The 19,186-nt window shown below is 39.7% G+C and overlaps 1 protein-coding gene across 2 annotated transcripts in view; it reads right to left on the bottom strand.

Annotated features, from left to right (window-relative positions):
- TAF4B (TATA-box binding protein associated factor 4b) overlaps positions 1-19,186 on the bottom strand; it is a 76,956-nt gene that overhangs the window by 9,170 nt on the left and 48,600 nt on the right. For both annotated transcript variants that reach the window (XM_085572030.1, XM_031504021.3), the window contains exon 14: positions 9,051-9,170. In XM_085572030.1, the coding sequence (XP_085428156.1) occupies positions 9,051-9,170 (120 nt within the window). The remainder of the gene's footprint in view (positions 1-9,050; positions 9,171-19,186) is intronic.

Raw genomic sequence — 19,186 nt, 5'->3', positions numbered from 1 at the left:
TTACTAAGACAGCCATTCACAATTCTAAATTTCCCATAGCATCACTCTGGCTTATCAAAGCTACCAAGCACAGCATTTCAGGGGCCAAGGAGCTCTTTAACAACCAACAGCTCCTACCACAAGTTAAAAGAAAGTGTCCTTCTCTCACAGTACATGATGGTTTAAAATTAAAGAAGCTGACAGACAGCCTACGTCATTCCAGTCCAGATAGGGACCATGCTAGGGAACCTACTTTTAAGTGAATTTATGCAGTGCTGAGCACTATCTCCTGCTGGCTACTGTCTCCACAGTTGTACTGAAACACTGGATTTTCCTGGTTTTGTTTTGGAATTTGGACCAAGCAGTGGTCCAAGACCTGCACATCCCAAAGAACCATCACAAACCCGCTGTTAATGTCCAAGACTTATTCAATCTCCAGCTCTGAGCTCTCAAGCTGACACAAGGGACACTTTAGGGGAGGGTCCTCTGCTGCTCCACTTGAGCAAATTCCTGTTGGGCAGGAGGTCAACCTTTTCTGGCCCTAGGCAACAGTCAATAATCCTCTCCTTTAGATCTCACATATGCCTTCCTCAAAACCACAAAACTTCTGAGACCTGAAAAACACCAGCTGACTCCTTGCTCCCAGATAATCTCTATTATGCCCTCCCATTCGGGCAGCAACCACTTGTGTCTTGCTGTTCTGGGGGATTCTCCACCGCTAGTCTTTAGCATACACCAAGACAGCTTTGTCAATTTCTAGGGGAAAAGTGCTGCTTTTCAACCAGGTCACAGACAAGTACAAAGACAAACAAAGAGAAAATGCATCCCTGTAGAATCAGTTTTAATAAAGGGTACTGCGATCAGCCTGCATCCCCCTTCTGCAACATCTAATTAGTAGTGCTCTAACTAGCAACTTCTTTTTTTCTCACTCTTTGCTTTTTGTTGTTACCTTGAAGTTCCTGCCTTCCTTCCAAAAGGGAAATGACAGACACATGCAGCCCAGGAGGGCCAGCTACCAGTGCAGATTCTGCCAGCCAGCCTGGGTATCACAGCTGACCCTGTTTGTAAGCCAGGTGAGGCACTACAGCAGCGTAACTGCACCACTGTAAACCACCCATCCCCGTACTGAGACAACAACTGACTGAAAATCAGGCCCAGGAAGTCACAACAGCAGCAGTCCTGATTTTGAACTATCCTCAGAATTGAGTCCAAATCAGCACCTTTTCCACAGCAGCACACTGTCACCCTTAGAGTCTTTTATAAACACCTGACACAGATCAGTTACACTCACTTGGCAGCAGAACCCTTTGTGGTGCTCCTGCTGTAGTCCCAAGCTGTTGAACAGCCAGTTTCATTCAGAGGTTGCTCTGGAAACCTGTTTAAAGATCTCTAGAGCTCTCTCCAGTGGCTGGATGGAGAATGAAATACAAATTTGCTGAAAAGGCAAGAGTAAAGCTAATACAGAGCCACTACTACCACCTTACTTCTAGTCTGCAAGGTATCTGGAGCTTGGCATCTCTAAGTTTGGACCATGGATACCAGTAAAGATTTCAAAACTGCTCAGAGCTATTCTACAGGCCCTGATACAAAACCCACAGAGGTCTGCAGACATGTCCCTCCCCACCAAGTTCCAGACAGGTTCAGTGAGCTGTTCCTGGTGGAGTACACGTTCCCTTCCCAAATTCAATTACTTCAATGACACCAACCATAATTCAAAATTTTAAACTCTTGGGAGGGAGAAACTTTAAGGAAGAAAAGTACTCAGTCAAATGTTTAAAAGTCAAGCCAAGAGCTCTCATTTCAATTTTTGGTGTGGCATAAACATATCACAGGCCCAGAGCCAAGATCCCAAGAGAGTAAACTGTTATTGCAGCTCTGCTGCACATTATAAAAATACCACCAGCAGAAGGAAGCAAAGTCATGAGACACTACAATGACATCCCCAAACATTGAAAAATGACAGCTGTGTGCAGCAGAGACATTGCTGAAAGGTGGTAAGAGCACCTAGTGAATTGAAGCAAAAGCATCCAGGTTCAACCCCCATCTCTGTCATGTGTGGTCACCCCGAGATCATTGATATCTAGTGTATGCTGTACTTGGTTTTCCAGCTGTAAAACACACAACACATTTCTGTCTCACAAGAGGAAACAAGAGTTAAAATACCATTAACACATTGTGTTCAAGCACTTACCTGAGTCTCCTCCAGCAGCCAGGGGGAAAGGAATAGACCCTGGCAAAATTGTGACATTTTTGCTCAAACACACAAGTGCTCTAATGTAGGCCAGAGAAGACAAAGTGAAAGAAGTTTGACTAGCAGTCTGGTGGCAATCCAGCCTACTGATGCTGCCTATTCTAACAAACCTCAGTCTGACAGAAATACTCCCACATTCACAACATTAAAATATTACATGACTCAGTATATATATGATTCTTTTTTAAAAGTAAAGTTGGTTGTCTTAGGTTGGGGTCTGGGGATTTTATATTTTTTTTAACCCTATAGACCATTAGGGTAGTTCAAGCCAATGGCTGAAAAACTCAGATCTCTATGTCCAGACTGCTTCTTGTGCAGCTGAAAACAAATGTGTATTTATGATGTTATCTGCAGCCTACAAAAAAGCCTCACAGAGCTGTCAGATCTATATAATAGAAAACTCCATTCAATTACACATTTTTCTTCAGACTTCATTGCAACATTCCTACAAGTCCTTTCAAATGTAGGCAACAACATGTTTTACATATTGAAACAAATTACTGTGAATGCAATGTCAGTTTATTCACTATTATACCCAAGATTCATGTACGCATGTCACTTCTTATGGGTACATCAGATGCTTAATCTGTACCTGGAGGTAATGAATCCTATACAAATATGTCATGTTAGTTAACAGACAATTATTAAGCTGAAATTTTCTGGCTCTTTGCCACATCATTTTAAGCAATGTATTGTCAACTAAATTATAAATCTCTTGACCCTTCACATGTCATCAACATTTGTGCATTACCAATATGTTCAGCCTAAAGCTACAATGCAATTAGTCATTTAAATTGCAGATCTCTTTCACATATAAGAAGAACTAAGTTCATCTCTAGTACAGAGAAGGCACAGATATGGGCCAATGAACGGTGTTTCTGAAGTGTGTGAATGGCAGTTGAGAATATTTTTGCCTACTTACATGGGGAAAAAATTCAGATCAAGTGTACAGCCTAGACTGACAGGCGCCAGCAAATTCAGCACAGAAACTGAAACTCTTTAGCTGACAGAGCTGTGCTTTGTTAGGTCTTGAAACAGGTAACTAAGATGCTGAAGACATTTTATAACTGCAGTAACTTTTAGCTCCCTTCTTCCCCAAAGGTATGACCATGTCATAGACACTTCAGTTGCCCAAGTGCTTAAGTAAGAACCAGAAACTGAAATCAAGAGTCTGCATACATTAAGCATATGCAAAGTGGAAAAAACCTCACCCTCTAGTATCACTTAATACCTGTGGGTTGGGGGAAGGGGTGACAGAGAGAGAAAGACACAGAGAAAGTGAGGGAAACGACTGAAGTGTAGAAACATAGCCTTGTTATGAACACCTATGTATATATAAGTAGCCCAACTTAAAGTGATTGCTTTTAAATTAATTTTATGCAGCTTCTAAGAAAATACTTTAGCAGACTATCATGTACCCATGCCAAAGACCAAGGAGTGGCCTCATTGCACAGAAAGCTATCATTTGCTACAGAGCCAATTCATGCCTTTAAACTCACACTTAGACACAGTCATGTCCTTAACACCAATACTGAAGCTGATGAATTGTCCCAGTGTGTTCTCTCATCAGAAGAGCTTATGGCCAAAATGAGTGGCAGTAGCTTCTACAGCTACCACTTATAAGAGCAAAACCCCTTCTGGAAATAAAAAATAAAAATAAATATAAGTAAAATAAAATAAATAAAAAATAAAATAAAATAAAATAAAATAAAATAAGCCATTGGATTGTCAACACACCAGAGAAAACAGATCATATATCCTCCCCAGTCACTTGGAAGAGGTGGGTTTTACTTCTATTCTGCAGAAAGGACTTGTTGCTCAGAGGCTTACTTCTTCCCCCATCAACCTAAAGAACATTTCCAAAGCTTAAACGAGCACTGTATACAGAGTATATTTAATCAATGTGTATACCAGCATCCCAAAGTCGTAAAGCAAGAAGGGTAAGTTTAAGTTCTGCTAACAATGATCAGATGTGGCAAACACAAGAGAAGATGACAAGCTCATTTCCTCCACCCACAGTCAATACTAAAAATGAACAATGACCACTGTGGTAAACAAGGCATTTCTTCCATTTTTGCTTGCCAAACTTCTTTGCAGAAGGAGAATGCAAGTGTGGACTGTTGTATTAGATGTGCACAACCCTAGAATTATCACATTATTTTAAGTACGTTGGCCAGGGCTAGGAGTTTGACAGAAAGGGAGTATTTGAATGGCTCTGCACTGACCACAGCATATCAGCTGCATGATTTACGTATGTAGCAACTATTTGCAGTAGTTTATTTTTCCACAGCAAAGCCTGTGATGAGGCAAGACCCACACTTATTAACAGAGCAGACAGTCTTGGCAAGGGACACAGCAGACACAAGCAGTATCTGGAAAAAGGAATTTCCTTTGCCATTTGATCTACCAAAAAGAAAAGACACAAATATACACCCCTGAGTCAGTCAGTGGAACCAACCTGGAAGAAAGCAAGTGAAGAACTCGGCACCAATAGTCTTTGGGGCAGGAGAGACTGCATCACTTCTAAGTTATAATAAGTTCTAATGTGTTATCATGGAGCCAGAAAAGTAATGCAAAGCAAGTGGTCTACCCCAAAAAATTACACAGAAGTTCTAGTATTCAACTAAGTTTTCTTATACAAAGAAGAAGAAGGACCCAACCACAGTATTCAGATGATGACCATAAGTGTAACAGCCAGTCTTCTGAGTCTACTTTCAGAAACATCTGCAGACAATTTTCCTCCCTGGTGCATGATTCTGCATAAATACACAGCTCATGGTTCAAGGCCAAAGATGACCTTGCACCCAAGACACCTCTGAATAAAGAAAAGAAAGTTTAAGTACTCAGAACTGTAGTCTTCAAATTTCTAAGATTCCAGTTACAGTGGAAATAAGAAAAAGCTGTTTCCAAAATGGCTCTGTCAACAGAAAAGCAGTAAAGCTTAATAAAAAAAATACAAAAAATTCTTGACTATTTATCAACATTGAAAACATTATGGGGTGTGTTACCAACCAATAAAAGCTATGAAACAGAACAAAGAATTGAGAAAATGAGTCTGTGGTTTCAAGTTTACTTTTTTCTTATTTGTTTTAGAAGTGTCCTCCCTTCCCAAGATGAGTTAGTTTTCAGTTCTTCCTACCCTTTAATTCATCACTATTTACCACATGCCCTCAAACTAGGGGAGGAGGAGAGGTGGGTAACAAATACACAAACCCCAAGACACATATAAATGAAATCCGAAGGCCTCTCCTATTCATTGTATCCAAAACTGTCCAGAGGGATAAGAATGAGAGAGATGAAGATATTGCCACCTCTGGATTACAAGTAGGACTAATTAACACATTTTCACAACAGAGAGATTTTCTTACCAAGGCTCTCTCAAATTGCTCTTTCTGAACAATACCATTCAAATGTTAAGTTGCAGTGAAGAGAACATGCGAAACTACCCAAACTAGTGTTTCCAACAAGGAAAAAGAATTCCCATTACACTGATGCCTTTTCTTTCTTTATTTTTTTTTTAATTAGGCCTAGAGCATTAGCCTTATTTTCTCATTCCATGATCATCACGGATTTGTCCCTACTGCTATTTCAACTTTAGAGATACATAAGCAATCGTGGCAATATACAGATTATGCTTTTTGTATTGCTTTTAGGTCCAAATTAGTTGACAGGCACTCCTCTGGAGAAGAGCCTCTTTCTGTACTTGTTACACTATGAGGTGATGAGGCTGCTGGCAAGCAGGCTTCTAGCTGGAAAGCACATGCTTGTGTCACCACATGTTCTAGTTACCACATTAAAATGACCCATAATAGGTCTCCTGGAAAAACCAAGTAAAGCACAATTTCAGACATCAAAATAAGATGAACGTGCAGGAATCATGTGCTTAAGTATATTGAGAAAAGGACTTTTCAAAAGAGGAGCAAAGCCCAGTGCTGGTGTGCAGAGAAATAGAAAACCTTGGGCTGAAGAATCATCCCAGTTTAACACAGATACTCATGCATGGGTAAGTCAGCACACCATGCTCCCTAAAATGCTGGTTTGAGCCCTTCACATTTACTGCAACAGTAGGCAGCAGATCCAACCAACCCAGTTTGCTGAACTGAACTTTCCCAATATCCCAATACATTTTGGTACTGAATAAAGAAAGGTAAATATATGACAAATTTGCTTACAGAGTTTCACTTTTTTAATACATACTGTAACTGATTATTTCTTCCCTGTCTGCTCAAATACATTAGGGCTTTGGTTGCATTGATAATTGCTTGAAACAGTTCCTTTCCTTTAATTATTGCAGTAGGCAACCATAAAAAGAAGCTGTACAGAGCTGACATGGCCATAGGAGGCACAAACATTGTACAAAGAACATTATCCAAAGAAAGTTGAAGTCATAGTTAAAAATCTTAATCCAGTTAGCATCAGTGATTTCACTTAATAATGTTATATATCATTAATATTTAGGGATAACTTCTTCTATCATACATGTCTACCAAGTTAATAGTCTTAAAAAATAATAATAAAAAAAGTCACAGGAGTATTATGCATAGATTTACTTGCCATTGCATAGTCTAGAAGTTCTGACATTTAAGATTATTTGCGAATAAACACTCTGTATTTTGTCTGTATTTGCAATTTGAAATGAAACAGTACATGCTGCCTGTTTAAATTATTCTCAGACAGGTTGCCCAAAAAGATGATTTTAAAGATGCCCAAATGTGTATCAGCCTAAGGCCATATTGTACTTGCTTTCAGTTTCAAAGACCTCCTTTCATCTCTGAAGAATGGAATGTTGTTTACTGCTCAGGATGTTTTGCAATGTTATCATGAATGTATTACAAATGTTCTGCTTCTTGAACTAGAGAGTGTTTGTCAAAACCATTCTTTATTCTACATGAGGAGTCTTAAGCCTTTTATAAATCCTGCTCAGATATATTGGGACACTTAAAAACATTTAAATCCAAACATCCTTCTCAAGGATTGCTATCCTGCATAATTTCACAAAATAGAAAAAAAAAAAGGTCTGCATAGAAATGCTTTCTGGTAGCATGAAGCCTAAGAACTAAGCACTGGAATGCACGCTTGCATGCAAGAAACCAAAGTGGTTTCACTGTCAGCATCAGTTTCACCTACTGCCCTTACAAATCAGTCTATATGGCAAACATAACAGAAGCTGCTTAAAATACAGCAGGTAAATTTGTGACAATGGAATGTTATCAAGGTTTATGGTCAGTTTTAGGCATGTTGTGTCCACATTCTTTTGAAGTGGCAAAGTAAATCACCAGCTTTCAACAGCAACACTGTTATCTGCCTCACTTTGGCATAATCTCATGAAGCCTTTAATAAAGCAGACATACCACAGATGATGAGAAATAACTGAAAGCTACTTAACAGGCAGACTTGTTAAATATTCAGAAACAAATCCGGCATTAATTACAGAAAACCACTATGAAGAACAGGAATAGTTACCCGATAGAAGCTTGGGGGAAGATGAGAAAAGGATGGGGAAAACTGTTCTTGTGCTAGACTGTTTTTTTCAAGTTTTTCCAGTGGTATTAAAAAAAAATAACCATACATTTTGCTTCATGTGAAAGTGCATTTAAAAGCTTCAAAGAAGAGAAGAAAAGCCGCTCAAAAGCTGTGAACACTGCTTTCTGCAGCTTGTTTAGAGAAAGATTGCTTCCCTTCACTTGTGGTTAACAGGGAGTATTCAAAGACCTAATTCTGTATCCATGTCAGGGAAAAATAAGTTAAAAATTCACTGAAGCAACTCTATCTCACCTGCTTAGTGAGGCCTCTTGTCACAGTCCAGATTAAGAAAATACTACTGGACAGTTGCCACCACTGTCTCAGTTACAATGCAAATAACTGAAGACAAGGTCCTCCCAGACTCTGATATGTTAAAATGCAAGTGTTTTCAATCCCACCATCTATTTAAACTTCCCAGACAACAAGAATGAAAAAGACTGCAGGTTGATCAGAAAGGACAACTTTATCACCACTGCCTGCACACAAGAGTTACTTTCCAGGCTCCTGATCATTTTGATTATGTCAGACCAACCAGCCTGTCACTTGAGCAATATCGAGGCCTCATGACAGTGGGACAAAACTGGCTGTAACACCAATTTCTCCATCTCCAGCAAATATGATGACCTCTAACAGAAGTAGGCTGTCAGTCTCCTCAGGACTTCTGCAGCCACAAAAGCTTCCCAGGTACTGGGAACAGTTACTCTTCAGCATATTGAGAGATGTACTCAGAAAAGGTTTGTAAAAAGCACTTTCGGTATTCAACATGAGCCATAGAAGATGATCTGGTTTGTTTCAAGAAGTGAATGGTCTTATTGACTTATGTACAGCATTTTGGGATAACCTAGCTGGACTTACAGAATATTGGAGAAGAGTCCCTGTGCATTGTGCAGAGATAAATGTGCTCAGTCAAATGTTAAATCAAGAGCCATTTCAAAAGCCATCCAAACCAGGAACTGTGAGTTCACCTGTGGGGCCATGACAATTTTCCACTGTGGAAGGCCACCACAACTTGGTTATCCTCTCCTGTAGATGGGAATTTCTCGGAGTCATTATTTCATTTAGTCCTTTACACGCTGTGCTCTTATGCACAATCTTTCCTTTAACACACAATTACACCCTCCCATCAAATTTACCAGAAACAATCCTTTCAAGCACCAAACACACAATCTAGGTTTCTTACAGAACTCAACAAACCATTTTGTGTTAGAGAATTCCCACTTCTTCCTACAGGGAAAGGTAAATGCAATTCAGTATGAAGATGTAACACCATGCAAGTCATTGCAAGCCACGTCTGTACCTCGAGCCCAGATCCAACGTTTGATGAATCCAATGGTCTTTTCTTCCTTGGTCCAATGGCTGCCAAAGCTGTGAGGTTGGCTTCTCTTTGTTGCATCTGTGCTAATTCCAACTGTTGCATCTAGTTTAAAAAAAAAATATCTACATTAATTATGACACATATTATATTAAAGGCTCTTTTTAGAGCTGTTTCAGATGGCTCTGTAGCTCCTACAGAAACAATGTGTTTCACAGCATCGTTCCCCTCTTTCTGGTCACTTTTGACAAATTCCAGTACTCAGTCATGCTTGGAGCCCTATGGACAGCACTGTTTAAGTAACACCTTTTACAGAGACCACACTGTGGTACCAATGCAGCCTTAACACGAGCATTGCAGCTGCTTCCTTACCTCATAAGGTTTGTTGTTTCTGGTTAATGAAAAATCTTGGTCTGAACTGGTTTATGAAGCTGGATTAGTATTAAAAATTGAAGTTACCAGGTTATATGACCTAGTTTTATTCTTATTTCAAAATCTCAATTCCTGACTGCACAAGAAAGATACCAAATTTCCTCTATTACCTGAACTCAGCACTTAATACTGCCTTTGTAAAACACTGTACTACCCAATTTAACAGTATGCTGCTAGTTGACTACTATTCTTTCTTTTCCCAGCAAATATCTGAATGTTCAGGAACATCTGAAGCAAGGTAGAGATACAGTGCATGTTTATTTTCACTCACCTCCCAAACTTTGAACACTAAGAAGTCATCAGAAACAACCTTCATCTGAGTTAGGTAAACTTGGGATGGGATAGAAAACCACAGTAAAGAGGATAAAAATTAAAAAAGAAAAAAAAAAAAGAAAAAAAATTATTCTTGCATTTTAAGACACATTCTATTCAATAATTATTGATGCCAGCTGCTCTGGAGCCCAACCCAGTCAAGTCTGCTGACAGACTTACTGTCTTAGATCAGCCACCTTGCTAATACAACCACACTGCTTCCAGATACACCAGCTGTCCAACTTGGTGTATGGGTGGAGAAGGAAGGCTTTCCAAACATAAACCTCTGGCTGATGTCAACCTTGGGATGGTCTGACCTGCAACTAGTATAGCTCTGTAGCCCACAAACTTAGGACTTAGAAGATTGTCCAGATGGGGATTCTCTGCATGGATGTGTGTCCACATCTTAAAAAAATTAAAAGTACAACCATACCATGGGTAGGAAAGCATCCAAGTTTCCTCCCTGCCCCCATCATAAACCAAATAAATTCCCTGGACTTCCTCACCCAGTCAATACAGATATCTTGCTTTCCAAGCCTGCAACACTCTATGATTTTGCTTGCTTTTCAGCTCTCAGAGATCCCACTTGGAGAGGAGAAGAGCAGCTGAGAACAACTGAGCTTGCAGTCCCTACATGGTGTAAGTCTCCTACTTGCTACCATTTAAATAGAGAGGAATCCACAACAAAGAAATACTTTGGGGTTCAGGGGGAGTGTTTTGGGGGAGAGAGCTTTTGGCTGGGTGGTTTCTGGGGGAGTGTTGCTACAAGCCTTACTTTACATCATGTAAGTAGACTTCAGTGATGGTAGCAACTTCACATCTGGTACTGCAACAACTAGGCTATTTTAAAAAAAAAACAGTATTTCAGGTCAAGATTCCAAAAAGGACAGTGTTCCCTGGAAGACTCAAACTGCTCAAGGTTTTTCAGCAGAAATCAGGGAAAGCGGGATTTTAACAAATTTGTTGAGACTAGAGTTTTTGGGGGGTTGTATGCTTCAGTTTTGAAAACAGCACTATTTGCAAGTCATCTTTTATCACCCTATAGAGGCTTTTATTGTAGTAGTACTTCTTCACACAGTAGTAGCTCTTCAAAGCTAGAAACCATCATTCACTTACCACACACACTATTCTTGCTTTTGTGCGCAGTGTACACAATTAAAACCTTATTTATCAAAATTCACTCAATTCAGTCAGCTTGTTTTTATCCAAATACACACAACTGCTTTCAAGAATACTTTACAGACTATGAACTTTCAAACTACTAGTATTTTGCAATTGTCTGAGGTTAACTCCAGCCAGCCTACTAGCATAAAATGTTTAAGATAAATTTTCCTTTAATCTCACATAAAGATTAAATATCATATCTTTATATTCAGTAACACACTCCAGCCAATCAGAGATGGGGGAAAGTGAAAATAAATTAAAAGAAAAATTTGAAACATCACAAATGGCGAAAGATTTAGGCAGGAGCAATAAAATGCTTCGAATAAGCATTAAATCTCGGCAATAAAATGCTGAGATTTTTTGGCAGAGGCAGGTGCTGACTTCCAGCCTCAGCTGCCCAGGACTCCAACACCTGGAGCCACCCATCCTTGCAAGCAGCTATGGAGTATCCCTGCAGAAGTAAAGCACTCCTTCCTGCTAGCAGTGTAGTTCAGTCATCATGATGGTCACATGTACACCACAGTCTTCTTGCCATGAGAAGGGGCACTGCAACATGTCAAGCACACAGCATCCCTCTGGGGAAAGATTAAACTCCTAAAGCCTCCAGTGAAAAAGAAAACCAGAAGGGGAAAGATGATTTGCTTTAATTTAGGAACCATTACACTCAAAGTAGAACAACTTTTAAAACTATTAAACTTAAGACAAAGCAAAACAAACCAAAAGCCTTTATTAGTCTTCCATCCCTGGGAACCACTGGAAAACACATCCCCCATTCCCTCTCAACTTTATAATTACATATGCTGTTGATGGGCAGCCATGGTCAAGTGTGAGGACAAAAGGCAGAGCTATGAATTAAATACCAAGAGGGCTTTGGGCTGGCATCAGCAGGGGGTGGAAGGGACTGGGCAAGCTGAGGCTCTCATGATGCAGGACTGGCACCATCACCATTGACCCCATGGAATTCTAGCAGACCAAGCGTGCTGCTGGCACAGACTCTGCAGGAGGGAGCAATGCTGCTGGAGGGCAGTGCTGACAGAGGTAACAAAGGAGAGAATGACACTTGGGAGGCTATATAAAAAAGATGTGCTTTCTAGAAACAGAACTGATGCATCTTCGACCAGGCAGTTCCCAAGACAATGCTGGAATCACATGTCATTACCAACATCTGCTCTCTCCAATACATTTTGCACCTCCTAGCTAGTCAAAGGATTTTTCAAACCATAAAGAATCTCACCAGGGGTTTGGAGGAAAAGAAGAAAAAAAGTCATAATCTTGTTGCATTCCACACATCTCAGGGATTTTTCTGAGAACATAATTAAGACAAATGAATTTAAACACTCAATTTCTATAACAGACTCAACAGATCCCCATTAAGCGATATGGGCAGACATCCAAATTACCCAGTTGAAGCCAGCAAAATCATCTTTTCATCAAGTTTTGTTCCATTAAAAATTGCAGATTAAGTGTCTAAATATTGTGTGAACAGTTAAAAGCACAGGATAAGGAGAAGACAGGCAGATAATGTCAAGGGGTACCTGAGGATACTGGCTGGCTAACTACTCCCAGATTTTCTCAAACAAGATTAGGAAAGAGCAAGAGGTGACTATGTGGAGTCAAATCTTTCTTGAATGGTTAGTTTTGTAGCATATAAGTTAGGGAAGAAAGATCACTGCATAAGGGCAGTAAAAGTAGTATATACACTTTATTAAACTATAACATAGAGAAGCTGCATGGCTTCCCTTCTAGAGGTCAGCTTTATTATCATTGTTGTCTTTGAGTATGATAGGATACAAAGAGAACTGTCACACCCAGGTGAAATCACACCATCATACTTATCTTGACAACAGACTGATCTTCCTTGAAGACTGAAGTGTGTGATGGTAATTCCACAGGAGCAGGGGGGAGCTGCACCATACGTTGGACCCCCAAACTAGCAAGCTGCTTCTCTTCCATCACAACACAAGAACCCAACACATGCCCTATTCAAAATTCATTCCCCAAGAAGGGCATTATGAAGGGATGGGTTACAGGCAAGTGGCAAATGAATGTTCATGCTTCCTTCCTCCCCTTTCCGATTTCACATACGCTCAGAATTGCAGTACAAAGAGTTCTAAAAACCTGTGTATAAAGATCAAATTGCTACGAAAACGTCTCAGAACTTGTAAAATAGTCTTTGTTGCTGCTGGCCTTTTTAATAATAAAAATAGGGTTTAAAGTCTGGTCTTCCAGCAAGCCGGAATCTCTAGGGTGACACAATAACCATTTTAGTTAATCTGACCTGCAGCAGAAATCAGGAAATAAGGTACATTTTAAAGTCCTTCTGTATAGTGAAATGGCATTTGCAGCATGGCTGTAATCACACAAAATGAAAGGTTTTAAAATTGACCTCTCTGTTCTTCACTCAATCCTCTGAGAAAAGGATTTTTTTCCTGCTCACAGAAACTCTCTCACGTCTCATACACCACATTTCAGAAAATACGCAAAATCTATTTTACTGTTACACCAATGACATTTTTGAGGCACTTTAATATTAAAAAATTTCAAGCTGGATAAGAAGACAAGAAGTACTTCAACTATGAGATGCTGAAACTTTTACTTAAAGCAATACTGCAGATTGGTTTTAAACTCTTTTGGTTACGAAGAACACGACAATGTGGTTGCCTGCCTTATCAGAGCCTCAATAATGCAAGTTATGCAAATCTTGAGGCTTTCCCTAAAGATAAAGAATCCCTTAAATCCCACAAATGATGAAAAGTATACATTGCTACAAATAAAGTCAGCTAATTCACAGCAGCTAATCCATGATGTGTACAGTAGAGGGTGGCTGTATTATCAAAGGTAGGGAAAAATTGTGTTACCTAGCTGAATACAAGTTCACCTTGGAAAAAAGAGTAGATTAAAGTCTTCATGTCTGATCACACAGTACCCAGGACAGGATTCAGGTATTTGATATAAGCTTTCATAATGGACAAAGTACATGAAACATTTGCTCTAGATCCTCAGAAAATGGTTTTACCAGGGAAGGTTTTTCAACAGGTAGAGATGAGATCACCTGTCTTAGCCAGGGCTCACAGGGCAGTAACAGGACTGAGGTTAAAGAAAATCCAGACAGGCGGCCCTTGTCCAGCAGATGACACACCAGCATTGTGTTGGCATGAGAAATTCATACCACTGTCTGCTTCTGCAGGCACTTCAATAGACAAAGTACTAGGAAACAAATCTGAGGAGCAGAGAAAAGAAATCTCTCTTCATTTGAATGCTAGGAACTTATGCCTGGGGAAAAAAAAAGCCAAAAAAATTGTCTTGGCAATGCAGTAACAAATAAATACAGCCCCATGGATGTAAATGAGCTCAGAAAAAATGCTAGCAAGACTGATGTGGCTAAACACCACAATTCTGGATTTGGTTATAATTAATATAAGAGAAAGACTTAAAAGTACATGTACAAGACACTGGGTTTAATATTAAGTAGAAAGTGAGGATGTCTCCATATATGACATTACAGGCAGATAGAGTACAGGACAGATTAAATAAATATTTAAACTAACAGAAGAACTGGCAGGAAAGGAAACCAGGGGATGCTGAAGACAACTTAATGTATGCCTAAGGGTTATGTGTGCTATCTAGCAATAAGTACATCAGGAGTAATAAAAGCACTAAAGTAGATGAACAAGAATTTTTATAAGACTTGTTGGGGGGGGCAGGCAAGAAAGGAATATAGGCATACAAAAGAGTCAGAAGCTCCCAATCCTATCAGATTCATTAATGAAGAAACTAAACAATAAATTAAAAATAGTAAAAGTCAAAGCCAGTCAAAGAAACTGTAACCAATTTTCAATTTCTACCTTTTTTAGCCCGCATCTGTGAAAGAGAAACTTCAGGACCTATCTGAGCATTTTATTTGCCCTTTACAGTGTATTTTTAAAGAATTAAACACCAAGGTTCCTTTTTAGTGGGTCCACTTATTCCACTGAAATGACTTTTCTCTTTTTTATATCCATTTTCTCTTTTTGACCAGCTTTTTCAAGCAAGGTTTCACTGGGTTTCATTAAGTCCTCTGTTTAGTGCTTTGAAAGTTGTCTACTGCTCTCAGTCACTTCTCTCTTCATTGTCTTTGGAAGAAAGAACTGCATTTTTTTTCACATTCCCTTTAAGCATTATAAGGAACTTGAGAAGAAAATGAAAAATAAACCTTAAAATCTGCTTTCAATCCCAAGCCTCTCACACTGGTTGTCATAAAGCTCAATGAGCATTACTGCCTCCAGCCTCTACCTTTCCTATACAAAATTTTCTGCCCTACAGGTTGAACGTGGCTGAATAGCAGACTTCTCATATGGGGGACATTCTCTGAGGAAAACTGACACTTGGAGGCTGCATATTTAAACATTTACCATCCTCTCCTCCTGCCTATAATGCAATTTCTCTTCTTGCAATTGCTTCCTTTCAAACTGTTTTAATTAGCCATACAATTAGTTTCCACTGACTTTTCCCTCTGTTGTAATTTAGATTTAACAGCGGAAAGGCAGAATAGCATGCACTGCTTTGAAATGCAGCCCTGACTTATAATAGAGCTGTATGTAGTACTGTAGATTTCTTTCAGGTTAATATACCACATACTTGTCTCAGTGGCAGAACAGGCCCTACCATGGCTGTGTGCCCCAAGACCAGGTGCTTTGCCTGTCTAAAAGGGTGCAATTAAATGTTCTGGAGAACAACAGAACATTTTCCTAGGATACCCATGAAGTAATCTACAGGAGGAGGGGGAAAAAAACTGGTATTCTTAGTGGATATTTCCTAATATATAATTAACTCCACATGAGGAAAAAATCCAGGGCACAGTGATTTTTTGACCCCTTATTTTGCCCACTCTTGGTAAGAATTTCCAATGTGTTGGAGTGTGTATTTCTTTTTACCAGGTTTTTTTTTGTTTTCTTAACCATTATGGATACATTTCTGTGTTTTCTAGGACACTTGGAACATGATTTCCCCTGTGCAGTACCGTCAGCTTGCCTTACTTGGCGACCCATGGAAGTTCTCGGGCATCAGGCATCCACCATCAAACTCTCTGTGTGCTTTTAGACACTGCTTAGGCTAATTTTGCTGCAAGGACAAGAAACAGACTACAGTACCCCCCACCAATGCAACATATTCCACAGGTTTTGTTTCAGATGCTATCACTTAGATGAAGGCTGTTCAATGACCTTCAGCAGGCAGGTTTGTCCATCTCATCATACAGTCCACCCAACTCTTCTTGGCAGACAACTCTCCAGATCGCCATTATCATTTTCTTTTTGTACTTTCAGCCCTAAAGTTTCCTCTATTAGCAAATTTCAAATACAAGGCCATACTTACAACCAGCTATATGTTCATTCTCTGTCTCTCAGACAAACTGAGAAAAGGCTACTGTAAATCCAAGAACACCCTTTATGGAGTTTTGAGGGGGGCTGTTTTTCACTAAAGATAGTTGTTACCATCTTTCAGGCAGATGGTTTTAGGGTATTAGATGCAGTGTCTCAGCTGCTCTTTTCTTACATTCCTTCAAAACACCAATGTGAGTTGGTTATAGCCATTTGATTTGCTTTGTAGTTTGCCCAGTAATCTAACATGTGGAATTTCTATTCCTGACTTTCTACAAGACTTGTAACACACCAAATCTCTGATGATTGCCCTTTGTAATTTGTAAGGCAACATTGCAGCTAATAAAATTTATGTCTCTTTGATTATCATGTGGTTTTGTTTTTTTTTTTCCAAAACATGCAGAAGCAGGTTAAGAAACACTACAGAACAATAAAGATAATATAAATCAGGTAATTAAGCAGAAGCTCTTAGGTTGCCACTGAAGGCTCATAAAAAAAGCCAATTGATAACAAGGTCTTGTTTTGTTTGCAGCAACCTGTACTTGCTTTTTTGAGAGGTTATGGTTAACTTCTCCCCTCCCACAAGAGTGGTCTTAAATAATTTGAACACTGGGTCCAGAAGACTAGATAGAGAAGCAGCACAAGAGGAAAAAGAAAACAGCTTGAAAATGTGAGTTGGAGGTAGTAGGGAAAGCAGCAAAGAATCAAGTTACAGTAACTTGTTACCTGAGCATGTGGGAGGAAATAAGGAGTTAGAAGGTTATATGAATCACAAAACAAAAGATGGTAACTGTTGAAAAGATGCTACAGAAAAACTCAAATTCAGTCATTACTATGTAAGAATGCACTGGAATCATGCTGGCTCTTTGTTTGGTGTTGTTTTGTCTCTACAGAAACTCTAGGGTTTGCCATTTTCTTCCCAGTCAGCTGATACTAAAGGTATTGAATTTTCTCAGCATCTCATCTACTGCCATCTTGTATCTGTGTCAAAAAATGCACGAGTTTGTCAATCAGGCAGGAACAAGGGGATGGGAAGATCTGTGCAGTCCCAAGTGAACAGAGCTGCTGAGAGAGCAAAGAATGGGGCAGGCAAATCTGCTGTCCATCAGGTGCTTGCTTCACACACTCCTCCCCTAGCTCAAGATGTATCTGCTCCCCTTTATGTGCTGACAGACAAGGTAAGAGCAGGGATAGAGGTGGCTACTATGGAAATAAACAAAGATGCTCTCAGTAAAATACCTCTTCACCTGCTCAACCCCAAGCAGGTATCTTGCCCAGGTACATTCTGAAAGGTTTGCCCAGGCTCAGCCTGAAGCTTCCTGAAGCCACAGTACAAGATGAGGGTGGACAGAAGTACAAAGAAATTGGGAAAAATTCCTTCATCAAAAGGGTTGTCAAGCATTTGAACAGGCTGTCCTAGGAAGTAGTTGAGTCACCATCCTTGGGGGAATCTAAAAAATATTTAGATGTGGCAGTTAGGAACACCGTTTAGTGATGGACCGAGACTTGGCAGTGCTGGGTTAACAGCTGGGCTCAATGATCTTAGAAGTCTTTTCCAACCTAAATGACTCTGAGGGATCAGAGTTTATATTTAGAATTATAGTACACACTGTTTAATACTGACATTTTTACAGGTCTTCTGCGATGAACTGTTCATATGTCTGGCTTGCACATTTGACAGTATCCTCCTACACCTACTCAATTTAGGAAAGCTCATTTTAGGAAAGGGGAAGAAGCCACAGATAAACCATAAATACAGCAGCAAGAATCACATTGACTGAACATTTTCTTTGTAACTGGAAGCACTGTGGAAAGTAGAACAGGAAATAGCAGAAACCACCTAAAAAAAGTCACGGTTTAATAGTGCAAACATCATGGACAATGAGAGGACTGCATCCTCTCAGCTTGAAGAGGCAGATAAAGCAGAATGAAAAACAGGGGTAATTTACCCAGACTGCAGGAACGCCACTGCACAAAGAGCTGGTCCGTGAGGAGAGCAAGGACAAAATTCTTGAGTGCACAATGCAGCAGCTTGGGGCAAGCCTTGCAGCTGTCTCAGAAGGAATGTGCACTTTCCATAGGTATTAAAATCTGCTGAAACAGGTGAAAGACGGAAATAAATACAGACTTAATTCACGGCAAGCTACACAGACTAAGAATATAGGAAACTAAAGGACTTAGCATAGGAGAAGTTTGAGGCAATAGGTCATGCAAAAAGGGATGAAAAGGTCACAGCAATTATGCATAGCTTTTTGGATAAAAGAATCCACTGCAGAGTCTCTGGATGTACTTCCAGCAATGTTAAGATGTTGCTTCCAGCTACTGGATGACAGCACATCCTGGATTTATAAGTATTCATTGTCAGGATGTACACCCTGCATTTTGGGAAACTTTGTTCTAGAACATGCTACAGTGCCATTACTCCACACCCTCTCCATTCTCCCATCAACGTACAAAAGACGGCTTTGAGGAAGGCAGGTCCATATTAATTCTTAAAGAACTATAAGCAGACAATCAGATCAGGCTTTCCAACAGATACTCGACTGCAGTGGCCTGGAAAGGATCTGATTCCAGCTGACAAGGTATCAATGTTTCCAAGTTTGGTTCCTTAGGAGCAGACTATAACTACAACATGACAAGACAGACAGACAAGGGTAAGCCATTTCAAGCCTTCATCCCACTGTACACCATGCTTCTGTGTTACCAGTTTTAGTCTTGGGATACTTGTTGATTTTTATTTTGTTCTTATTCCAGTCCTATTCATGCTTGCATTTTTTCAATGCAAATGTGTGCTGACCAGTTTTCTCCTAAGCTGTCAATAAAGTGCTAATTCTTTCCAGATGGATTTGTCTCATT

This window comes from Lonchura striata, chromosome 2 (assembly GCF_050655825.1).
Source record: "Lonchura striata isolate lonStrDom1 chromosome 2, ASM5065582v1, whole genome shotgun sequence".
Lineage (NCBI taxonomy): Eukaryota > Metazoa > Chordata > Aves > Passeriformes > Estrildidae > Lonchura > Lonchura striata.
This window is presented reverse-complemented; position numbering and strand designations above follow the sequence as displayed.